Source organism: Notamacropus eugenii, chromosome 4, assembly GCF_028372415.1.
Source record: "Notamacropus eugenii isolate mMacEug1 chromosome 4, mMacEug1.pri_v2, whole genome shotgun sequence".
Lineage (NCBI taxonomy): Eukaryota > Metazoa > Chordata > Mammalia > Diprotodontia > Macropodidae > Notamacropus > Notamacropus eugenii.
In genome coordinates this window covers 440,994,883-441,019,373 of record NC_092875.1, presented here as the reverse complement: position 1 = coordinate 441,019,373, position 24,491 = coordinate 440,994,883, and the positions used below count along the sequence as shown (strand labels likewise).

At 36.5% G+C, this 24,491-nt stretch overlaps 1 protein-coding gene across 3 annotated transcripts in view; it reads left to right on the top strand.

Moving 5' to 3' along the window:
* The window catches only part of SMAD4 (SMAD family member 4), a 52,535-nt gene extending 28,534 nt beyond the window's left edge, over window positions 1–24,001 (top strand). The window contains exons 9-13 of one of the 3 annotated variants that reach the window (XR_011966415.1): window positions 10,059–10,242; window positions 11,022–11,190; window positions 20,597–20,735; window positions 21,240–21,351; window positions 22,172–22,303. Coding sequence is in view for 2 of the 3 variants with exons in the window: in XM_072606025.1 (XP_072462126.1) it covers window positions 10,059–10,242; window positions 11,022–11,190; window positions 20,597–20,735; window positions 22,172–22,383 (704 nt within the window). In the remaining variant the exon portion in view is untranslated. Of the gene's footprint in view, window positions 1–10,058; window positions 10,243–11,021; window positions 11,191–20,596; window positions 20,736–21,184; window positions 21,352–22,171 lie in introns of those variants that run through there. The other 2 variants (XM_072606025.1, XM_072606026.1) reach the window with 2 other exon arrangements.
* Window positions 24,002–24,491: the final 490 nt, after the last annotated feature.

Below are 24,491 nucleotides of genomic sequence, written 5' to 3'. Positions count from 1 at the left end.
TTTAAAGCATTTACAATATGGACCACAAAAAAAATTTTTTTTTTTAAACATTAACCAACTGAGACACAAATAATATTTATGATGCTAACTTCCCAAGCTCTTGACCTAATTATCTCCACAGTATTACTAAGAATTAAAGGACCCTAACTTAATGTTGTTGGTCTAAAGTCTTATGTTTAGTAGCTTAATGTTAGACTTAACCTTGTATGCTCCCCTACCAATAATCTATAATTTAATAAATCTGGTATTAAGCTTGCAAACTGTTTGACGATAGGAAATTGCCACCAAGAATAGGAACATTGCAGGGATACAATATCTCCCCAACTTCATGTCAGTTCCAGGCAAGATTAGATTGTCACTTGCATTCAGTCAGGCTTAAAGTCTGCCAGGTGTCAGTGGGGAAATGGAGTCAGGAGAATCCTACCTCAGCCCAGACTGAACAGCCGCTCTCGCAGCCTTCCCATGAGATCACCTTTTGCAGTTCATACCAGCATCCCACCGGCTTACTAGCATCATGGATTGGAGGCTCAGACCACCTTTTTGCTATCCATACCTGGAGTTAGACTCAGAAGAACAGTCACTTTATAGTCTCATAGCATCTAAAAATGGCAAGTTCCAATAACCAGTTTCAAATATGATTATAATTTCACTTTGGCTAAGGAACATCTTTTGAGGCAAGTCTTAAGTGGCTTACATGCCTTTCTATACATGTTCTAGTTCCTGATTAAATAGCAATCTTAAAATCAAATTTCCATTAAAACCTTAACTTTTCCATCAGTGCCAAATTTTATCCGAAGTTACCTTCCTCTAGGAAATTTAGAGTAAAATTCTTTTCACCAAACTAAAGATGTCATTGATTTATTCTCAGTAATTAATTCGGTCAGTTGTTTTAATACTAATTGCTTTTACCTCACTTTGTAACATGTCCAGTTTTTCTCCCCATCACTCCCCTACCCCCCCGTTTCCTAATACCTTGCATTCTGATTACTCTTTCCCTCACTGTACCCTCCTTTCTATCACACCCCACCCTCTCATTATCCTCATCTTCTCTCTTTTCATGTAGGGCAAGATAAATTTCTACACCCCATTCCCTGTATTTCTTATTTCCTGATTATATGCAATAAAAATTCTCAACATTTGTTTTTAATACTTCGAATTCTAACTTCTCTCCCTCCCCTTTACTCCCTAGCCCCATTGAGAAGGCAAGCAATTCAGTACAGACTAAATGTGTTGTTTTGCAAAAGACTTCCATAATAATCATGTTGTGTAATACTAATTATATTGCCCTCTGTCCTACTCTGTCCCCCCTTATTTTTTCCACCACAGTTGATGTTGTCCCCTCTTGAAAGTGTTTATTTCTAGTGACTCCCTTCTCCCATTTGCCCTCCCTTCTAACATTCCCCTCACCCCACTTGTTGCCTCCTCTTCTACTTTCCTGTTGTGTGATATAAATTTTCATATCAAATTTAGTGAGCATGTTATTCCCTCCTTCAGCCACATGTGAAGAGAGTAGATTCATTTTTCCTCTCCCCTTCTCCCTTTTCTCCTCCATTGAACAAGCTTTTTCTTATCTCTTTTATGAGTTATAGCCTGCCCTGTTCCATTTCTCCCTTTCTCTTCCCGGTATTTTCCTCCTTCATCCCTTAATTTTTATGTGTGTGTGTGTGTGTGTGTGTGTGTGTGTGTGTGTGTGTGTGTGTGTGTGTATCATCTCTTCTGATTCAACACACCCTGTACTCTATCTGTGTGTGTGTGTATGTGTATATGTACAATCTCTTCATCTACCCAAATACTGAGAAAAGATTCAGGAGTTATAAATATTTTCTTTCCGTGTCGTAATGTAAACAGTTCAGCTCTAGAGGGTCTTTTATGATTTTTCTTTCCTGTTTACCTTTTCATGCTTCTCTTGATTCTTGTCTTGGGAAGTCAAATTTTCTATACAGATCTGGTCTTTTCCTCAATATGAATGCTTCAAAATCCTCTATATCATTGAATGACCATTTATTCCCTTGTGGAAATATTATACTCACTTTTTCTGGGTAGGTGATTCTTGGTTTCAATCCCAATTCCTTTGACCTCTGAAATATCCCATTCCAAGCCCTTCGATCCCTTTATATAGAAGCTGCCAGATCTTGTGTTATCCTGATTGTATTTCCACAATACTCAAATTGTTTCTTTCTAGCTGCTTGCAGTATTTTCTCCTTGATCTGGGAACTCTGAAATTTGGCCACAATATTCCTAGGAGTTTCTCTGTTCAGGTCTCTTTCAGGAGGTGATCGGTGGATTCTTTTAATATTTATTTTGCCCTCTGGTTCTAGAATATCAAGGCAGTTTTCCTTGATAATTTCATGGAAGATAATGTCTAGGTTCTTTTTTTGATCATAGCTTTCTGGTAGTCCCATAATTTTTAAATTGTTTCTCCTGGATCTATTTTCCAGGTCAGTTGTTTTTCCAAGGAGATGTTTCACATTATCTTCTATTTTTTCAAATTTTTGGTTTTGTTTACTAACTGCTTGGTTTAACTCATAGTCATTCATTTCCCTGAACTCAATTCTCTCTTTCTATGAATTATTTTGTTCAGTGAGCTTTTTTATTTTGCTTTTTAAAGTAAAAAAAATTTCAGTTACATTTTAATTTCTGAACTGGCTTCCTCCTTCCCCACTGGTGACCTAACTAGAGAAGGCCACTATTTCTCTCTCTCTCTCTCTGCCTGTGTGTATACGCATATGTATGTATTTAAAACTGTACTGTGCATACTTCTGTTTATCAATTCTTTCTCTGCAATTCTGGAATTGGATAGCATCTTCCTTTATAGGTCCTTTGTAGTTTGAGTATTTGTAATGTGATATTTGCAAAGTGCTTAGTACACTGCCTGGCAGTGCTTAACGAATGCATGTTTCCTTCTTTTCTCTTATACTTTTCTTCTCTTTATTTCCCATCCCCTTTAAATGTTTTTCACCCAACTAATCCTTCCCTTGATCTGTCCTCTCTCTTATTCCTTCTATACACTCCTTTCCCTTAACTCCCTTTCTTCCTCTTTCCCTGATGGATGAAATGTATTTCCGAACCCAACTGAATGTGTATGTATATGTATTCTTAACTCCTGTGACTGATCCATGTGATTCAAATGTTACCCACTGGTACTCACTCTTCTTCCTTGTATAGAATTCTACTTACATACTCCATTTATATAATTTTCCTCATTCTTCCTCTTTCCCACCACTTTCCAGTGTATTTCTCTTCACATCTTTTTCATCCTTCTTTTAATATGATCAAAGCATAGCAAATCAGTTCTAGGTTCTATGTCTGGTAGAGTTCTGAGGGAATATATGTTTTCATTATTTTTGTTTCCCTTAAACATTATGTAATTTCCCTATTTAACTCTTTAACAACAACAACAGTTTCCCTAGTTAACTCTTTAAACATATTTAAGTTTTCTTATAGCATTTTATTGGATTTTTTTCCTGATTTTTCTGCCACTCTCCTGTTCCATGAGTAAATTCACATTTACAATTTTATTGTTTGGTCTATTTTTTTTTCCTCCAGAGTAGTTTCATAATATAGTAAAAAAGCTACCAACAGTTGGCTAATTGATATTGCAATTAATGGCTAATGGCCTTTTCTCAATTCTCATCTGCTTTACACTTCTCTAGGTTTTTGCAACATTGCTTTCTCTTGGTTGTCCTCCTGCCTGTCTGACTGTCCCTTTTCTATATCCTTTGCTGGTTCTGCATCTAGGTCATGACAACTAACCATGGATATACTTCAAAGCTCTATCCTAGGCCCTCTTCTTCCTCCTATTTTGTTAGATGATTTTAGTACCTCTAATGGATTCAGTTATCCCTGTGCATACGATTTTCGTATCTGTTTATCCAACTCTACCTTCTCTCTTGAATTAGATGTCTTGTAGACATGTCAGACTCAATATGTTCAAAACAAAACCCATTATTTTTCTTATTGAGGCCATCACCATTCTCCAGTCATTCAGGCTTATAACCTAGACTGTAACCCATTATTCCTTACCCTTATCTCTCCTCAACCTCCATATCAGATCTGTTGCCTCATCTACCTTTCCAGCATCTCTTGTATATACATACCTCCTTTTCTCCTTTGACACTGCCATCGTCCTCATGCAGGCCCTCATCCCCTTTAGCATGGACTTATTACTCTTTCTGCTTCAGTTTCTAGTCCATCATCCATGTAACTATCAGGATCCTTTAATGTTCAGATGCCTGCATAAGTTAGTTCCTAACTTAGTCAACTTTCTGATCTTCTTATGCTTAACTTTCCTCCACATACACTGTGATCCAATGTTCCTGACATCCCTGCTGTTCCTCAAACAAGACACTTCCATCTTAACTCTGTGCACTTAGACTGTCCTCTATGCCTGGAATTTTCTCCCTTATCTGCACCTTCTGGCTTCCTTCAAGTCTCATCTAAAATCTTAACTGCTGTGTCCCTGATCCTCTTTCATTCCAATGCCTTCCTTCTGCAGTTCCCTACAATTTATCCTGTATATGTCTTGCTTGTTCTTAGTTGTTTACATATTATCTCCCCCTTAACTGTGAAATTCTAGAGTCTAGGGACGTTTTTCCCTTTCTTTATATCCCTGGCTCTTGGTGCTGTTCCTGGCATATGCTAAGTACTTAATAGATGCTTACTGACAATGCTGGAGTCAGAGGACCATGGTTAAAATACCACTTCTGACTATGTCTATGATCTTGTGGAAGTCATTTAACCTCTCTGCATCTCAGTTTCCTTATCTGTAGAATAAGGGAATCTGTAGAATGCGGGAGTTGGACTAGTTGGCTTTTGAGGTTCCTTTTAGTTCTAAATCTGTGATGTAAGAAAAGCATGTCTTATGTCTACTCTGCACCAGAACGAATATGAGGGAAGAAAGGAAATGAACCACGTAATCTCTTTTCTTCCCCCTCTTCTTGTCATTGAGTCTTGATTTTGCTTTTTCTTTTTGTAACACCCCTTCATTCTCTTCTGCTCACAGACATGCCATTGTCTCCCCCATCCTTCCACTCTTGCCGTTGTCTCATCTCTTTGGTCCTCTCTAGCTAAATATCCCCAAAAGACCATCTACAGTTGGTGCCTCCATAGTAGGCACTTAATAAATGTTTATTGATTCATTTTGCTTTTAGTGATGCCTTTCCCAATTCTTAAACCCTATTGAACTCATCTCTTCTGTCTTGCTACTCAGTTCCACATTTCTACCCTATACACGCCCCATTCATAATATTAGTAACTTTTACCAGCTAAGAATAAAATTGATGAGATTACCACTCCTTTCCCCCCATTTTCTCCATACTTAATTCTTCCCTCTTCTTACTCAATCCTTCCCTAGTATATATCTTTTTCCTCTCCTTTTTTTCTCTTAAAACCAAATTAAGTTAAAAACATAAAACACAATCAGACTTTTTGGTTTTGTTCCCTCTGACCCTTGAGAGGTGGTGAGATTAAGAAAGGATAACAGTCTCTTCTCCTTTTAGTAGGATGTAAAAATTTATCACTTTTTAGCTCTCAAAATTGCTTTCTTGTTTAGATTTCTCTTACTTTCTGAATTTGCATTTTACTGTGGCTTGTTTTTTTAAACCCAACAGGAGTCCTTCAAAGTCATCATTCTATTTGTGGGGTTTTTTCCTCAGTTCTAATTGAAGGACAAGTTATTCTTGGTGTTGTAGATTTTTTTCTTTTCTATTTAGATATGTCTTATTCTAAGCTGTATATTTGCTGTATAGTCTTGTGTTATCCTTACTATGATTATTTGGTGCTTATATTAATATATATTTGCTTTATAGTCCTGTGCAATCTTTACTATAGTTCCTTGCTACTTGGTCTTTTGGGCTGCTTATATTTTTTTTTTCCATTGACTTGGAAGTTCTGAAGTTTGACTGTAACACTTCTGATTTTCTTAAACTTGGAGTTTCCTTCAAGTGGATTGGCTTTGTAATTCTGGAAAGACTTCTTTTATGGTATTCAGGTTTTTGTTTTGTCACAGTTCTCAGGGAATTCAATGATTTTAAACTTCTTTCCTAGCCTTTTTCAGGACAGTTTTATTTATTCTCATTTATTCTAATTTTTTTCTTTTTCAGGATAGTTTTATTCTCATTTATTCTATTTTTTTTAACCTTTGACTTTGTTGTAATATTTTCTGTTATTGAATTTTTTTATTTTCTTTTCTCCGTTCTGCTTTACAGGCTATCCCACTACTTGGGTAAAATTTTCCATCTTCTGTTATAAGTTGTTTGTTCTCCTCCCAGGTTTTTTTTCCTTCTTTATCAGTTGCATAATTTTTTTTTTTCTGGAATTTTAGCTTGTAGTCTCTTAACCTGTAGTTTTAACTTCTGCTTGCATATATCTTCATCTCCTCTGCTAGAGAGACTGGGAAAGATGTCATACCTTGACCATATATTCCATTCCCCATCCACCCACCCCCAGTCTTCTGTTATCTCTGCATTTGCTGGAGTTATTGTCACTCAGTGAAGGACTGGAGGGTGGGAATGCTTGGCAGTAAGCTCTTTTTTAGGACTGGAGTAAGACAACTAACAATCCTGCTGAACAGTAGCTTTTTGACCCTGTGTTTTCCAGCATTCTTTCTTTTTGGGGCAAAGTGGTAAATTGTGGTTTTGGGATCCTAGTCTCTGTGCTCTGTTCTGTTCCCTCCTCAGTTCTAGGGTGGAGAATGCACAGTCACACACATAAAGATGTATTCTCTCCCTCCTTTCCTCTTCCTCTCTCCCTCCCTCTCTCTACCTTATGATCTAGCAAACCCTAGCCTTCTTGTGTTCCTTGCACATGCTATTCCAGTCTCTCTACCCCCTATTTTATCCCTAGAACACTCTTCCTCTTCACATCTGTCGTCTTGCTCTCTCCAACCTTTATCAAGACTCAGCTCAGGTATCATCTGGGCAAATTGCCCCAGAATGTATTCCCTTCCCTTCTTCCTTTTAAAGTCCTTATCTTCCTTCAAGGCTTATCAGGTGCCACTTGACTTTTCCTTCTCCTGATTGTCCTTCAGTTATTACTACTCTCTTGAAATTATTTTGTACTATTTTATATACTTTATATTCGTTAAAAAATTTTTTCAGGTTGTAGTTTCTCTGTAGAACCTAAACTCATTGAGGGCAGGCACTGTTTTGTTTTTGTCTTTGTATTTTCAGTATTTTCCACATGGTAAATATTTGAATTGAATTGAATTGTATTATTACTTAAATTGCAAATCCTGACAAACTGAAAAGCTCTTTAAAAGCAATAGATTACTGAGACCTGCTTATTATAAGCAATGTTCAATAGATAGCATTCTAGTCCATTCCCTTGAAGTTTGTTAAACAATGATATTTAACCTATAGGTATCACATTTTTCTGAGAAATGGCTACTCCGTTTTGGCAAAAGAATGAAATTTATTCCTTCCTGCAAAAAAACCTCACATTAGGGGGGAAAATCAGCTGTAGAAATGACTTAAAAGTTCATTTGAGGCTTTGGGGGTTTAGTTTTAAGCTCAGTATGTCAGTAGCAGGAAATTGCTATTAAAAAGCTGCCTGTTAACAGGCTAATAGAAGATGATATTCAAGAATAGGGAGAATGGTACTTCTGTCTTCTTCCCTAGATAGACTACATCTGGAATATGATCAGTCATAGGCTTTACATTTCAAGGAGAATCTTTTTGAATCTGAGTGCCCCCAGAGGAGGATGATGAGGATGCATTGGTTGAAACAACTTAAGCACAAGTGGTATTAGCGTGAGAGTCTTTGTTCTGGATAAGGGAAGACTTAATACTTGGTAATAGAATGCCAGAGCCAGAAAGAACCCCAGTTCCTTGTAGTTCAGTCCCCTCCAAAAAAGGAAACATGGCATAGAGAAATTAGGCCATTTCTCTAAGATCACATGGCCAAGAAGCAACATTGTTCGTTTCCAAATCTAGGTTCTCTTATTACAAATCCCATTGCTCCTGTAGCTGTAGGAGTATGTAGTATCTATTGGATAGAAGAATTAGTCTTGCTCTCTTGGAGTCCAGAGCATACCTAAGCACATATTACAGAGGGAGATTTCAGCTCAGTATGAGGAAGGATTTTTCAACAGTTATGATGAAGTGGACTGCTCAGTGAAATTGTTCCAAGATCATTCAAAGTAGTTCTTGAGACTGCTGATCTTGACTAAAAATTGGGAAAGAATTTGACCAGACTTCTCCAAGTCTTTTTCCTCCTATCAGTCATCCCATTTCTTCTAACAGTTAACAGATTTTTCAGTTAACTGAGGTTAACTAGCAAAGCCCAATAAAAACATGACCACGCTATCCATAACTTTGCATTTAACCATAAAGTAACCTTCAGGATCTCCCAACACTGTTGCTGATCCACACACTATTTTTAAAAATGCCAGTTTTTCATACATTAGTCCTGACTGGAGGCAAGGAAGAAGGATAGGTCATCTATAGTTTTAGAAGTTTTTAGTAGTTTTGATTCAGTGTTGAGGTGGAGGATGATTATGATATCCCATGTGACTATCAAATGAGGGATAGGAAAGCCATCTCGGAACAAGAATTTTGAATTTCTACCCTGTGATTTTCTGCACCTTAATGACAGGTTCAAATTTTGGAATATGTTAACAGGATTTTACTGAGCCAGTCTCTAGGCTGAGAATGACGAAACAGCAGGCCATAGACAAAGTGCTAGTAATTAGGTAGCCATTTCATTAATTAGTTTCATTATGAGGAACAGATTTGCAAACTGAGAATTCTCCCAATCAGAATTCCACTTTGCTTAAGTGAAGACAGATCACAAATGAATCACAAATAGGAAAGGAAGAGAGAAGGTGGATTACAAATAATCGGTCCCAGGGCCAGAGTGATTTGCCGTGACAAATCTACAAATGGAAGACAGAGTCCTGGGGGAGCAATATTACTTGAGTTCTTGGGGGTCGTTACTTGGTGGGTCATAGTTCCAGTTTCTGTGATGGAAATAGGTTGTACAATCTTTAATTCCCTTCATTTCAGGTATGTAGGCGCAAGGATGCCAGTGATTCTGAGCGTTGTCAAGGTTTGATCATTTCAAGCTGCATTGTGAGCTCTCTCACAAGAGCAGCAGGTCTGAGAAGTCTAATCTTTTTGTATATTCATTACACACATTATAGTGATTATTATAAAAATCAGAATTCCCTCCACAAATGCTTAAGTTTAGTTTAGAATAAGAAATATTTTCAGGGCCTCCTAAAAAAGGGTTGAAAGCACTCTCATATAATCATTTGGCATCATTATGGAAAAATAATTTCTTTAACTCCCTTTCATTTTAGGCATGTTAGCTTGGCCGGTTGGTTGTTGTCCTTTGTTCTCAGAGAGGACCAAAATGACATCACCATGATAAACTCAAGTTTCAGTTTGTCCAACTGTGGCTGATCAGACCAACATGACCTCGGAATGCTCTACCACAGATTCGGCACAGATAGTCCAATTTTGTACATCCTACATTTACTTTGTGATGTCTCAATTCTGCTTTGCTCATAGAGCACAGCACCCTTTTTGATGTGGGCATGCCATGCTGAGCGATCCTGTGCCAGTCCCACAATCAAGTCCAAAGTTCTTGAGAGAGACCTTGAGAGTGTCCTTGTATCACTTCTTCTGACCACCATGTGATCTCCTGTCCCATGAGCGTTCTCCATAAAATAGTCTTTTTGGCCAGCGTACATTTTGCATTCAGCATGTTAGCTATTAGTTCACTTAACACCTAGATATAGGGACTTGCATCTTCTCCATTCTTCATAACTTATTAGAACAATAGGTATGGTGCACTGTACACAGTGGATAATGAATAGTTTTACAAAACCATGCTTGTCTAAAAACTTAAAAAACATTTTTTTCTTTATAATTTCAAAAGCTAAAAATACCTGCTTTTTTGTATACTGCTAATATTCATTGCTTTGAATGGATTTTATAGTGATACAGAAGCTCTCAGGAAGAGTTTTAGCTATTACTACTTAATGGATGTAGAAATCTTTCCAAAATCTCTTTGTTCATGCTCACAATTTCTTTTCTTCCATTTGCTTTATCCTACAGCTCCTGAATATTGGTGTTCAATTGCTTACTTTGAAATGGATGTTCAGGTAGGAGAGACATTTAAAGTTCCTTCAAGCTGCCCAATTGTTACGGTTGATGGATATGTGGACCCATCTGGAGGAGACCGCTTTTGCTTGGGTCAGCTTTCCAACGTTCACAGAACTGAAGCCATTGAGAGAGCAAGGTAATGTGGCAAAAATGAATGTGACTATATGGGCAGAGGAAGATTTGTTCTTGTTTTTTCTAAAGCATACATACATATATATTTCTACAATTTTAGTTCTGTCGTTAAGTGGCTAAATCATTTGAAATTCTGTAGTTTAATTTGGGATGTGATGTATGAAAAGACATTATTTATGGGTAATTAATCATTTTCTGAATTATGACTATTGAATAATTAATAAAAGGATGGTCATTTGGCCTTCTCTCCAAAGCAAAGACCTGGTTTCCTGGAGATCTCTGTGATTGGTTAACAATGAGAGAATGAATATTATAATGAAGTGGACCTATTCTAATGAGGGGCTGGGTGAAGTGACTTTAATTATGTTACTCCTACTCCTAGACCACCCCCAACCTTGGTAGTCTAGACAAAGGACTACCCCACCACCCAGCCTGAGTAGAACACTATGGGCTAGAATTCACCTAGATTGGATTCTCTTTGTAAAGTTTTTCTAGTTGAGGGGGTAACATTTCTACCTAGGTAAGATGGCATAGGTGAGGTAAATTTTTGGGCAAGGTCAATAATGTCCTTCAAAGGCTAGCTGTATAACCTACTGGGGTTTAATTCTGAATGAGGAAATAAAAAGAAAAAAAAAATCTTTATCTCAAGTATTTGTTGTTTGTTAATATAAGAGATTATAGTTTCCCAGGGATAAGATGAAAGAAGCATTAAAATGTTTTAGAACAAATTTTGGTAAAATGTGCAAATACATTAAAATTTAATTTTCTTTTTCCTCTTTTAAGGTTGCACATAGGCAAGGGTGTGCAATTGGAATGTAAAGGTGAAGGTGATGTTTGGGTTAGGTGCCTCAGTGATCATGCAGTGTTTGTGCAGAGTTACTACTTAGACCGAGAAGCTGGACGAGCACCAGGAGATGCTGTTCATAAGATTTATCCAAGTGCATATATAAAGGTTGGTGTTTTAAATTTGTTCTTTCTAAAATATTACCATTTACAAGAATTTGGGGTAAATGGAAGATGAAATGTTTTTTGTGCTTACTTGTAATAAGTGTGGAATTATTTGAAAATTTTGCTTAGCATTCTGAGAACTAACTCTTAGAATTTTGTAGAAGCAACCGTGAACTAATTATTTAGTGATTGGTTTTTTTTTTTTCAGTTAGCAGACCCTAGGTAGCAGACTCTTTTATTAGAGGGTCTGTTATAAAATTTTTGCTTCAGAGTAACATGAAATCTCTTGTTCATCATAAAAGTATTTTAATGCATCAGAACCTCATAAATTCAAGTTATAACTCATTTGGAATTTGCAAAAATAAAGACACTTATATGTAGTCCTCACTGAACAAAAGAAGTTAAAAATTTCTTCCTTTGCACATTTTTAGTATATTACAAGTAATGGGAATCCAGGCTAAAATTAGTAAGTTTTCAAACCAAAGGCTCAAAAATGTAAGAAATCTTCAATATGTCTTCAGCATCTGGGTGTGTTAAAATAATTTTATATTTGATGCATTATTATGTAATTTAAGCCTATTGTAAATTACCTTATTTTCGCTCATTTTTGCATATTACAACCTAATTGAAATTTATAATATGCATTCCACATGAAGGAGTGGTAATTTAGTAATTTGTATTTTTTTTTAGCATATTATCTTTGCCCTCTCTTGCTTGTGAATTTAGTGATGTGTTTTAATGTATATTAACAGTGACTGAGGATTTTCCTATAGTTCTTGGAAAGTTACTTGGGATGCCATATTACCTCAGTCAAACAATTCTTGTGTAGAAATGATAGTCCTTATAAACCACATTCTCAGGGGTCTCATTATAAGCTACCATTCCATTAAAATTTGTGGGTTTAGTTAATGATGGACCATTTCTGAAGTGATTAAGTTGTAGATATTTGATATATATGTATATATATACATATATAAAACATATTTTATATATTAATTGGTATGAACTGCTATTGAGTTGCCATAGAAGAAAAAGTTTTATTCAATGTTTTGGCAAAGGTACCATACTTGAGTATCTGGAGTGGGGCAATTTGTGTAAAGACAAACAGAGAGATATCTGATTAGCACTTTAGATGACCATTTTTACAGTGACCCCAGGCTTTTCTTGTTAGCAGTTAGCAGATTTTATGAAGCATTCATTATAAATGCACAATGTAAGGAGAGCACTATTCCATCTTGTTTAGTAGGCTTTTTTGAAACTGGCAGAAAATCCCTGTACTTCATCAAGCATGTATTCAGCACATTCTTTAGCTTTTATTAGCTAAAATAAAAAAGAACCTGGATGTGTACAAAGTCTAAGGCCATGGCATTTTATCAGTTAATTTTTGCGCAGTAGAACACAAGGTATATGTATAGAGAATGGCATCCATATTGCCAAATGATTTAAACAAACAAATCCTCATTGTTTCCCAGAGAGTCATTGTAATGTAATGGATAAGAGGTAGCTTTGAAGCTAGCAGGATCTGGGTTCGAGAGCTTTGACTGTGGCCATGAGCAATCACCTAAACTCACAGTGTGCTAGGCAACCTGAAGATTATAGATCGCAAAGAAGGTGATAATGTTCATTGATAGAGTTACTTGCAAGTTCTCTGTATCATCAGTGAAAATTATAAGTCCATTCTTGATCCCTCTCTGATTCATTTTTAGTTAATACCAATCTTTTCATTTAACCTGTTAGACCACATAATTCAGCAAGTATTATGTATAATCCCTTCAGTCGTAAATAAAGGCTTCCTGTCACACTACAAATAACTGTGTATCATGACCTAGAATCTACTGGCAGGAAGTCTTAATTTGCTTCCCATCCTCAAATTCCTTTCTTTTCATAACTAATTTTCTGGATACTTGAGCACCTGGGGCCTTACTTTTTTTTTGGGAGGCGGTGTGGTGTGGAGTGGTGAAAAAAACACCAGACTTGAAATAAGAGTTGCAAAACAGGCACCAGAATGCCACTAAGTAGTAGTGGTCTGGCTTTAAATCTCCCTCCCAAACTGAAAGTATTCTTTCTTTCCTATCCTAGAGTACTTTGGATTCCACATTTTCTGGCATCACCCCATATCTTGTATTATACTTGTATATGTATATATCTTGTCTACATTAGCAGAATTTAACTTCCTTAAGGAAAAGGATAGAATTTAACTTCCTTAAGGTTATCATCTTTTTAATATTGAATCTCTGATGTCTATCCCAGTTCCTTGTGCATAGTAGGCAGTAAAGAAATGTTTGAATCCAGTTGGATCCTATGTTCATATCTCCAACATAGTGCCTTCACACTTCCAAACATCATTTTATTTTAAATTCTTTTTTTTAATTGAAGGATTGGATTTTTTCCTTAGTGTTCACGTTATGATTTATGAAAGTATTGTCAAAGATTTATTGCTAATTAAATTCAAACACTAGGGAGAAAGACAATATTAGTCATTGGAGATATTTATGAAGCACTTACTTGTGACAGAGATGGTTACATTTATCCATATCTCAGAGCTGACTAGAAACATTTCTGAACAAAGGAAGTTCAAATGAAGTCACCTATTAGCTTGAAACTACACAGAAGTATTTTTGACCTCAAGCCAGCATCTGTTTAACATTAGTTATCCTAAATTGTTCTAAATTATAATGAAAAATTCTAAATAAGAGAAGGTAGCATTTTAATGATGTCTTTAATAATATGTTCTAATATTTGCAAATGGAATCCATTATGATATAATGGATGAATCAGAATTTGACAGCAGACAACAACTCACTTTTTTCCCCAGCATTGTAGTTGGGAAGAATTGTCAGGCTTTTGAATTTAATGTCTTTTAAAACTTCAGAAATGACTCTTGTAGGAGAAAAACACTGCTAAGATTCTTGCATTTGATTATCAACACTGCAGTCACCAAGCTTTATCATTGTGCATACTTCATATGCCATCAGTATCATACTAGATTTACTCTAAAACAACCATAACTGAAATTGTTTACAATAGCCTATGAAACCAAGTGTGGTTAACAACATGGTAAAGTCATCTATGTTATTTTTATGGTTTCTTCCAGGAGTTTTGGAAGCATATTTTAGTTGTTGAAATTTAGTAAGTTGTATTGCCCATCATTTTGACTAAAATCACATTTTAATTGGGGAGAAAACAAGAAATTAGTAGTTATTAAGGCCATTGATAAGCACATAAGCAGAAGGTATCTGTTAATGTCTTGGATACTTCATTCTAGCTCTGTAGAAGTTCTGTAATTTAATTCTGGTGAAAATTCTTGTGATGATAAAATTATAATTTTTTTGCCTTTGACCTCAGTATGCAAGAGATATAAATGGAATTAGAGTGAACATAACGCAGTAAACTGATATGTAAATTCATAATAGAAGTTTGTGGTTTTTATTTCACTGGCATTTATCAGTGAAGGCTTTCTAGAAAAAGATATGTCTTGAACAGAGATGTAAACAATGGGGAGGACTGTGGTTTTGCACTTGGGAAAATGAAAATGATTTTATGTATATATGAATGACCTAAGGTATTAACTCAAATGGGAAAGGGTATTTTCTCTAGTTTACTTTGGTTCATACCTAATAATTTATCAGCTGTAGAGTAGATGGGTTTGAATAGTTGATACTGTAGCTAAAGTTAATCAGTTTGGTACTTACCCATCATGGATAAGGAATGTCTGTGTACATCAACATTTGGGTTCTTAAACTTATATAAACCAGGAAAAAGGAGTAAAGAATCTTTCCTTTGTTTTCAGGGTTAATTTATGCCTCTAACACTTGTCTTTCAATTATGAGCTAGCATATCATGTGTTTTTATTTGTGTATACACACACGCATATACATATACACATGATGTGTGTATGTGTTGGGATGAGGAAAGGGAAGGTTAGCTTGCTGAGTTGAGAACTATTCCTGACATTATTTGGTTGTTTATTAGTAAGTGGTGAAGAAGTAGTAGGATCAGGGGTTTAGTACTCAATGGACCAATTACGTTTGCTTTGTCCCATGACTCCTAACCGTATGGCTAGTAAAGCATGCTGTTTGTTATAAGGGAGCCTAGTCAGCACAGTTCTGATGGCTCACCATAAATCCCTCTTCATTATTTTAAGAGAGGGGAAAAAACAGCAAAATTTCTTCTTTTTTTAACTTAAAAAATCAAATGTTATTTTTGCCCTAGTTAAGAACTACAAATCAGTTTTCTCTTCCCCTTCTTAACCACCCTCACCTACCATTAGAACATTTGTAAAAAATATGCATGGTTGAGCAAAACCAATCCCCACAGTGGCTGTATCCAAAATATGTATTACTTTACGTGTTGAATCCATCGTCTCTTTCAGGAGCTTTGTCAGCACTGCTCTGGAATTGTGGCTGACCAGCGCTTTGATCAGAATTCTGAGGTTTTCAGGGTGTTATTGTTATTGTATAACTTATTCTCTGAGCTATACTTACTTCATTCCACATAATTTCATAGTCTTCCTAGGTTTCACTGAAACCATCCCTTTCATGATTTCTTATGGCACAATATTGCATTATATTCATGAATTGTCATATTTTATTTATTCAGCATTTTGGTGGATACCCTTTTCCCCTTAATTTCTAGGTCTTTGAGTACTACAAAAAGAGTTGCTATATTTTTATACAATGTTCTTTTCTTGAATTATTAGTGATTTGGGACATTTTTTCATATTAATAGCTTGGATTTCTTCCCTTGAAAACTGCCTGTGCCTATCCTTTGACTTTATCAGTTGGGGAATGACTCTTAAAGATTTGAATTGGTTCCTTATATATCTTGGAAATGAGACACTTAGCAGATAAATTTGCTGCAAAGACAATTTTTCCTTCTAATTTTAGCTGAATTTGGTTTTGTTTGTGTAAAAATTTAAGAATTTCATGTAATCCAAAACATCCATTTTATCTTTTGTGATCCTTTCTATGCCTTGTTCGGTCATAAACTATTTATTCCTCTATCCATAGGTCTCCAATAATTTCTTCCTTGTACCTCTATTCGTTATGATATATGACCTTTTGTATCCAGGTCAGGTATTCATTTGGTGTTTACCTTGGTGTATGGTGATAGATGTTAGTCTAAACCTAATTTCTACTAGACTTCTGTCTAGTTTTTTCAGCGGTTTTATCCTAGCAGTTGGGGTCTGAATTTATCTGACTTGTTTGCTTCAGTATGTTCTGTATCTGATCAGTTCCATTGATGAACTTTTCTTATCTTTTAAACAGTTCCAAATCATTTTGGTGATAACTGTTTTGTAATAATAGTTTGAAATCTGGTACTGCTAGGGCCACTTCCTTCTTACTTTTTCCCATTATTTCCTAAGATTCTTGACTTTTTGTTCCTTCAGATGAATTTCCTTATTATTTTTTCTAGTTCTGTAAAGTAATCCTGTGGTTTGGCATGGCATCGAGTAATTAGTTTAGGTAATAATTTTGATGTTTTTATTATATTTGCATGGTCTATTAACTCATTAAGTGAGATAATATTTGTAAAGCACTTAGAGTAGCTCCTGGTGTGTAGCAGGCACTGTGTAAATCAGGCTTGCACAATATCAGGTCTGTGGGCCACTTGCAGCCTGCTAAAGCATTTCAGGTGGCCCATGAAAAATGAAGAGGATGTAAAAGAAAATAAGATGTAACTTAGCAGGTGGGTTGCCACTGTATACACTGTCCTGTGTGTCACATGACCATCATCAATTTGTCTTTAGTTTGAAAGGAGTTAAGAGTCGTATCTTTTTGCTCTGTTTTTGGTTGTTACTGGCTTTGAACAGGGACGAAGTGAGTGCAGCCACTCACCAGTGAGGATCTGGTGTTCTCTCCAAGGTCAGACACTCGGTTCAGTATTTGTATGTGAGCAGTTGTTGTGGAGATTTTTTCGGTTCTAACATTAGAGTTTTTAGGGTGACTCTGTAAAGTGAGTGATAAAGAGAAATAGAAAATTGAATCAGAGCATAGAGTGTTTAATCCAGAGTGGACTTAAGCAAATTGAACACCAATGAAAAACAACTTAAAGAGTCCAAAATTGTTGAAAAATCTCAGTGGGGAACAATGGTTTTTCAAGAAAGTAAACTCAGAGAATGAGGTGGCTACTAACGTTAGTTTTCAGATTTCTAAAGAAATCTATTTCAAACATGATTTTGGAGTATGTGATAAACTGATTGCTGACAAGAAGTGTACCATTAACTAAATGTAAACAGTAAGAAAACCTGAAAAATATATTAAAACTTGTACCACTAAAGCAAAATTTTTAAACTAATGTGGTTTCATGATAAATAAAAATCTTGAGTATTAAGTGTAATTAATTGATATTAATTGAAATTTCCCTTTTTAAAAATACAGTTTATTTGCAAAATAGTTTAATCATTAATTATACCTTTACTTGGAAAGTGAGCAGCCGCTAAAAACCTATCTGCACCCTTGAAGAAGTTTAGCCTGTTTTAATTTTGGCGCCTTCCTGCTGCCACATTGTGCAGGTCAGGTGTAAATGCTTTTTCTCTTCACCCTTTGGTCTACTAACAAGCAGTGAATATTTCTCTGATCATTTTGATCTGTCTTTATTTTTGTAAACAGTGCTTGGTAGTTGTACTCGTATAGTTGCCATCTTGTGTTCTCTAGTGTTCTCAAGTGTTCTCTGCATTCTCCTGGCTGCGTGTTCCCGTCATGTTCCTCCTCTGATCTTGACTTCTTATTCTGAAAGATCTCTGACCCTCACAGCCAGCCATATTTATTTCTTAATTCCTTCCTGGGCTTTGTTCCTGACTCCCTGACTCCTCTTCCTTCCCGATCCCTTTATCTTCCTTTTATATTTTGTCTTTTTGCAATAAAATGTAAGTTCTGTGATGTCGGACTAACTTTTTGCTCATTCATATTCTCAGTGCTTTCATAGTGCCTGGCTCATAGTAAGTGCTTAATAGATGCTTGTTGACTGATTGAATTCTTTCTGACTGTTTGCAGTATTTTTTCTTTGACCTGGAATCTCTGGATTTGGTTCTAATATTCTTGTGAGTTTTCATTTTGGGATTTTTTTTTTTTTCAGAAAATTGTCAGTGAATTTTTTTTAAAATTTCATTTTTTATAATCTTATCAAACGTTTTCTTTCCCCGTGGCAGGGAGGAAAAAAGAAAAAACACAGTCTTTGTGACAGATATGCAGAATTAATAAAAACAAATTTCATTGTTGCCTGTGTCCAGAAATGTGTCTTGTTCTGCATAGTTTCTCCACTTCCCTTCTGTCAACACGTAGGTCGGATTCTTCACTGTCAGTACTGGAGAATTATGTGGATTATTGTTTTGGTTGTTGGATCCTTTCTGTCTTTGTTTTCTTGTTCTACTAGATCTAGGCAGTTTTGTCCATCATTTGGAATGTAATATCGAAGGGTTTCTTTTTTGTTGTTTGTTTTTGGTCATGGCTTTCATATAACTCAGGGGTCTGTTTTAATAATCTTTCTCCTTGATCTGTTTTCTAGGCCAGTTATTTTTGATGAGGTATCTTATATTTCCTTCTTTTATTAAACTTTTCACTTTCATATTTCCTATTGAATCCTTGTGTTCTGTTTGGTCTCTTCTAAATTTCAAGGCATCTTTTACTTGGGTAAGATTTTGTACTCCTGATTAAATGAATGAACAAAGCATTTATCGAGCACTTAGCGTGTGCAAGCACCGTGCTAAACTGTGAGGATACAAGTAGAAAAGTTAAGGTAGTGCCTGCTCTTAAGGGGCTTATGTGCTGATAGGGGAGACAACACGTAGGTGTCAGATGGAAAGGTCCCACGGTCCTCAGGGTACAACAGCAAAGTATCATTTTTAATATCATTTCCACTGATAAAATCATAGCAATTACTGATGTTGAACTATTCGACTTCAGTAGCCATTGCTACAGGCCCTGGCGGAGCAGTTGCCAGGCTGCCTCTCCACAGGGGTTGCTTCCCGGGATGATGGCAGAGGTCACTGAGCTGGGAGCCCTGCTGTGCTCAGATCTCTTGGGTTCAGGTTCCTGGGTTTGTCGCCATGAGAGTCTGAGGGAGATGCTGGTGAAGGTGGGGGTGGTGGTTTGATTTGCCTGGTGCACACTGCTTCTTGTACTAAGCTGTGAGTTCTGCTTCTGAGTCTTTATTCCATAGAATTCATTTCTTCTAGGACTTTGAATTTGCCTTTTGGCTAAGCTGGGGTTTTTTGTTGTATTTTTTTCCACTTTGCACATAGGTGCCTTGGATGTCCCTGGAATTATATAATAATGCATTATTTTGGGAATTTTTTTTTCATATTCCAGTACATCTCAGATTGGGACTTTGTGTTAGGGTCAATAACTTCTGGAGGAAATGCCATTACTTTTTGTGGTCCTTGTTTGTATTGCTTAGAGGCTGGCCACTATGTTCTTTCTCTTTGTATTGATTGCTGTCTTTTTTAAAGATCCCAAGGACACCTTGAGCGAGGGAGCTGTAAACTTTCACTGGTCCCTAAGTGGTCTGATTTAGGGCATTCTCTTGGTCCCTGCCCATCTGGACTTTATAGACTCTCAATTTCTGTTCGGTTCAAGGCAACACAACTGCAGGCTTGCCTTTGGGTGGAACTTCAGTGGACGGTTACTGGCCAAAGCCCTGGTTATCTAGCTTAGAAGCCTTTTCAAGTCCAGACAAATAGAACTGTAGGTCTAGTCTTTCTAATACCTAGGGGCTTGAATCTCCACACCTGCTTGGAGGTCAGAGGTCTAGCACTGCTGGCTTCTCCCTGCTCTGGACCTCAGAAGGTGGTCAGAGACAGTCCTTCCTTGAATCAGTGACAGAGCTACAGGCCTGTTCTACAATTCTTCCTCTGGTCAGCTGCCTTTATGATCTTAGACTAGAAAAAATGGCCAATATGGTTTCTCCTTCATTTTCCTGATCACAACTTTCTTGGGTTGGTGCTTGTGTTCGTGAGAATAGTTGTGGGGAAAACTGGGCTAGACTGCTGCTTCTTACTCTGCCATTTTTACTGGTCTTCCTGAGTATATATTCTAATGCTGGCTGGCAAGAGGAATGAAGAGCAAAAGGGGAGAGACCACCCCCCCTTCTCACCCTCTACTCCTCTTAGCGTAATCACACCCAGGAGGAAATAGATAAAGCAATCAGAGCTAACTCAGAAGTGGAAAACACACGCACACATGCACACATGTATGCACGCACGCGTGGAAGAATTAAGGGCCACCACCTTTCCTAAGCAAATTTTTACCAGTTTTTCAAGATAAAAGACTAAATATAGCCTCTACATATTATGTTCCAAACAATTAGGGCTACACATTTAAGGTGTGTATAATAAGGATGTACTAGGTTTGATCTATAATACCTTTTCTTGCTATTTTCAATAATGCAAAATTTATACTTTTTTTAAAAAGGTATTTGATTTACGCCAGTGCCATCGTCAGATGCAACAACAAGCTGCCACTGCACAAGCTGCAGCAGCTGCTCAGGCCGCAGCAGTAGCAGGAAATATCCCTGGACCAGGATCAGTAGGTGGAATAGCCCCTGCTATCAGTAAGTATCCTTTTGATTTGTCCTTTAAAAAAAAAAAAAAGGCTAATGCTTAGTATTTTGTCCTCATAAACTCAGCCTGTACATTACTTTAAGTTATGAGTACCTTTCTTATTGGGATTATAGTACTTAAGGAAAGTGACATGAATTTGCTTACAAATTTCTTAGATGGTATCTGAATTTTTCCTTAATTTCAAGAGAAGAGTGGGGTCAAAGTGGTAAAGGTTACTGTGCTATCATGTTGACCCTTTTTTATTCCCTCCTTCCTGCCAAACCAGGCCAGAGGCTCTATCAGGGTGGGCTGCTGTTTTTTACTTTAGCAGGAAAGTGGAACCTGATTTCAGAATCAGGCACCTCTCAGGGCTTTTTCATTGTTAAGTTATTCTAAGCATGGAGATGAAACTGAGTGAGGGTGGTATTTGATAACGTGTAGAACTTTTTTTTAATTTTAGGGTAAAATTGAACTGTGTGCCAGGTTTCACACTGATGGGGAATTTTTTACTGCAGAGTTAAACTGCTGACTATAGACTTTTATGATGGAAACACGTGGCACCATCTTCCACGTCTGAAGGCATAACTAGTGATTCATTCAACCCCTGTTCTTAACCTCTTCAGTGTGGTAAGCAAATCACACTGGCTAAGAAAACTGCAGTGGCCCTGCAGGTTTCTCTACAGTACATGCAAATTCTTCCCATTAGTTTCATTGTTATATTGATGGGTTCAGATTGATTATATATGTTCTGACTGGAAAATGAGATGTAGAATAATTAGCTAGCATTTAATATTTAATGATGACAGCTTGGCTTTTTTTAATTCCTCAGGCATCAAAACCATCAATGTAATTGTTGATGACATAAAATATTTTCACCAGAGATCTCAAAAGTGTTACCAACATCCTCATTCTCATCCCAACACCACCATTAAATAACACAGTAACACTTTCTGTACTTTGTTTACTGGGAAATGGAGGCACTGCAGTTATCTCAGGTCAAAGAATTCCTAGTGGAATCAGAGATAGAAACAATCTCTTTTCCCCCCATATTTTATTTCAAACTAGTCTATGTTAGGGTAGATGTAGGCACTAAGGTTCTCATAACCAACCCATTATTTATGTACTATTATGGCCTAAATGTGAGTTGTCTCTTAATCCCTTTACCTCCACTTCTAAAGACAAAGTTAGGTGGAGTGTTTCTAGGTTGTGGTCATTTGATATTTTATATTGGTAGACACACTTGTGAGCAGCAAACCACCTCAGCCCAAAGTGTTTTCAGACCCTTTTTGTCAAGTCAAGGTCTCCAGTTGTTTCTTAGCACTTTGGCAAAGAGATTGTATGCTGAGGAGAAACTGAAGAAAAACTGGTCATTTTATTTAACTTGCAATGTGGGGAGGAGGGGGGATGTTAACATGTCTGTCTGACATACTCTCTTCTCTCCTGTTAGGTCTATCAGCAGCTGCTGGGATTGGTGTGGATGACCTACGCCGATTATGCATACTCAGGATGAGTTTTGTAAAAGGCTGGGGCCCTGACTACCCAAGGCAAAGCATCAAAGAAACACCTTGCTGGATTGAGATTCATTTACACCGCGCCCTCCAACTCCTAGATGAAGTACTCCATACCATGCCTATTGCAGACCCACAACCATTAGACTGAAGTCTCTGTTGTGGCTGTTTGTCAGGATGGTGGACTGTAAAATACAATCCTGTTTATAACCTGAAGATATATTTTACTTTTGTTCTGCTTAATCTTTTCATAAAAGGTTGGAAAATGTGTTTGCTGCCTTGCTCCTAGCAGACAGAAACTGGATTTTAAAAATTTTCCCCCATTTAGAAACTCGTTCAGGTATGAGGCATGACTCAGAGCTTGAATTAGGGGAAAACAATCCAGATGAAGCCCTCACTAGCTATATATGAAGGAATCATTCCAGTGCTGGAAAATGTAACCTTTAGCACATATTCTAGAGCCTTTTGTGTGCAAAACCTATATACATAATCTATAGATGTTATTCTACAGAATAAATTCAACATTGCTAACGTTTAAATGCAGAGAAAGTTCTCAAAGATAATTCACCTCTATCTCATTCTGTATGTGAGTGGTTACTATTGAGCATATATCTTAATCAAAAATACTGTGCCATGTGGGTGAGTTAATATTATTAAGAGCAACTTGACTCTGCATTTAAGGAGTTTTAGTCACAAAAATTTCAATGTAACCTCTTCCCAAAATTATTTCCTTAAAACTCGAATGAGACAAAGTTTTAATTCATATTGTAGCTTGCAGCTTCAATTTTACATTTGCCAAGGCTAATACGTATGTACATATTTGAAAAGTTCTTATTGCTAGACAAAAACTTGTTTTAAATTCCATTTTGCTCTCTGTCTGATAACTGTGATTAACAAGAGGTATTTCTCTGCCCTGCTGAAGAATAATAGCTATATTCTTCCTCAATTTGGGGGCATTGGGTCTGGTTACTACAAAGCCTGGGATAGGAATTGCTTTCCTTCATTAATTCATAGGGAAAACTTTTGTATTTTTAAAACACTAAAAGGAGTATTATCACTCCACTTAAATGTCACACTGTTCTGCAAAGCTGATGATGCTTAAACTAAATAATGAAAGTATTTTGGAAACTGCTAAAATCTGTGCTAAATACTGTGCAGAATAATGAAACATTACAATTGTTCATAATGGGTAGCTTAACTATTTTTGTACTTGATTTGATGTGTGATTTTTCGTATACAGTTTAAATCATGTATGTTATGACATTGTTTGAAATTCAGTTTTTGTATCTTGGGGCAAGACTGCAAACTTGTTTTTTATACCTTTTGGTTATTCTAAGCCCTACGCCATCAATGACCATATCAGTTGGCAATGACTTTGTATAGAGAATTTACGTAGAAAAAGTTGCAATTGTATTGACTGTACAACAGACACAATATGTATGCTTTTTATCTAGCTAGTAGTATAAATAAAACTCTGAAAATCTCAGTATACAGAATTGGAATCTAGGTTTGCTTTTAAAAACAATTTTTTTTGCACTCGAGTCCATTAACTCAATGGTAAATCATTTTTTCTACTAAAGGACAGGCAAAAAATACAGTAGTAAGCAAGCAACCGTGGTTGTTAATACTTTATACAAAGACTTCTTCACTGTTCATTATATCTAATGTGTAGAAGTTCAAGATCTTCTGTGAACTTTTTGCAGTAGCAGAAATAGACCTGGTTGTCTACAAGATAATAATGTGAAATAAAATAGAGTATCACTCACAGATTTCATTAGGTCCGTTTGTTTTACTTTTTTGTTTAATCAGCCCCTGTAAACTTTACAAACAAAAGCAGGCTGTAAGCAGGTTGTTCCAGATTGCCTTACAAATCTCAGAGAGGTGCTGCGTGCTAGTGTCTGTAGAAACCTCTTTAAACGTCAACATCTCTTACTGGAGGCTTATCTTTCTTCTCTGGACTTCTTGTTCATTGAATCTCCTTATTAACAAAGAACATACTGGTAAGCTTGTGGGTGTTAACATAAGCCTGTGAATGATACACCTTACAAAGAAGTACAGTAGACATTATACAGTGCAATATAATAAACACCTACTGTGTGTGAAGTATTTTTAAAAACTCGTGCAGCTTTGAGATTCTGTTGCTAAGAGTGCTTTCAAATCCTTCTCTAAAGGAGAATGCTACTTTTAGGTTCTACTTTATGCTTAGGAAGAATTAAGTGCCTATTAATAATCTGTCAAATTAAAAACTCATGCTAATTT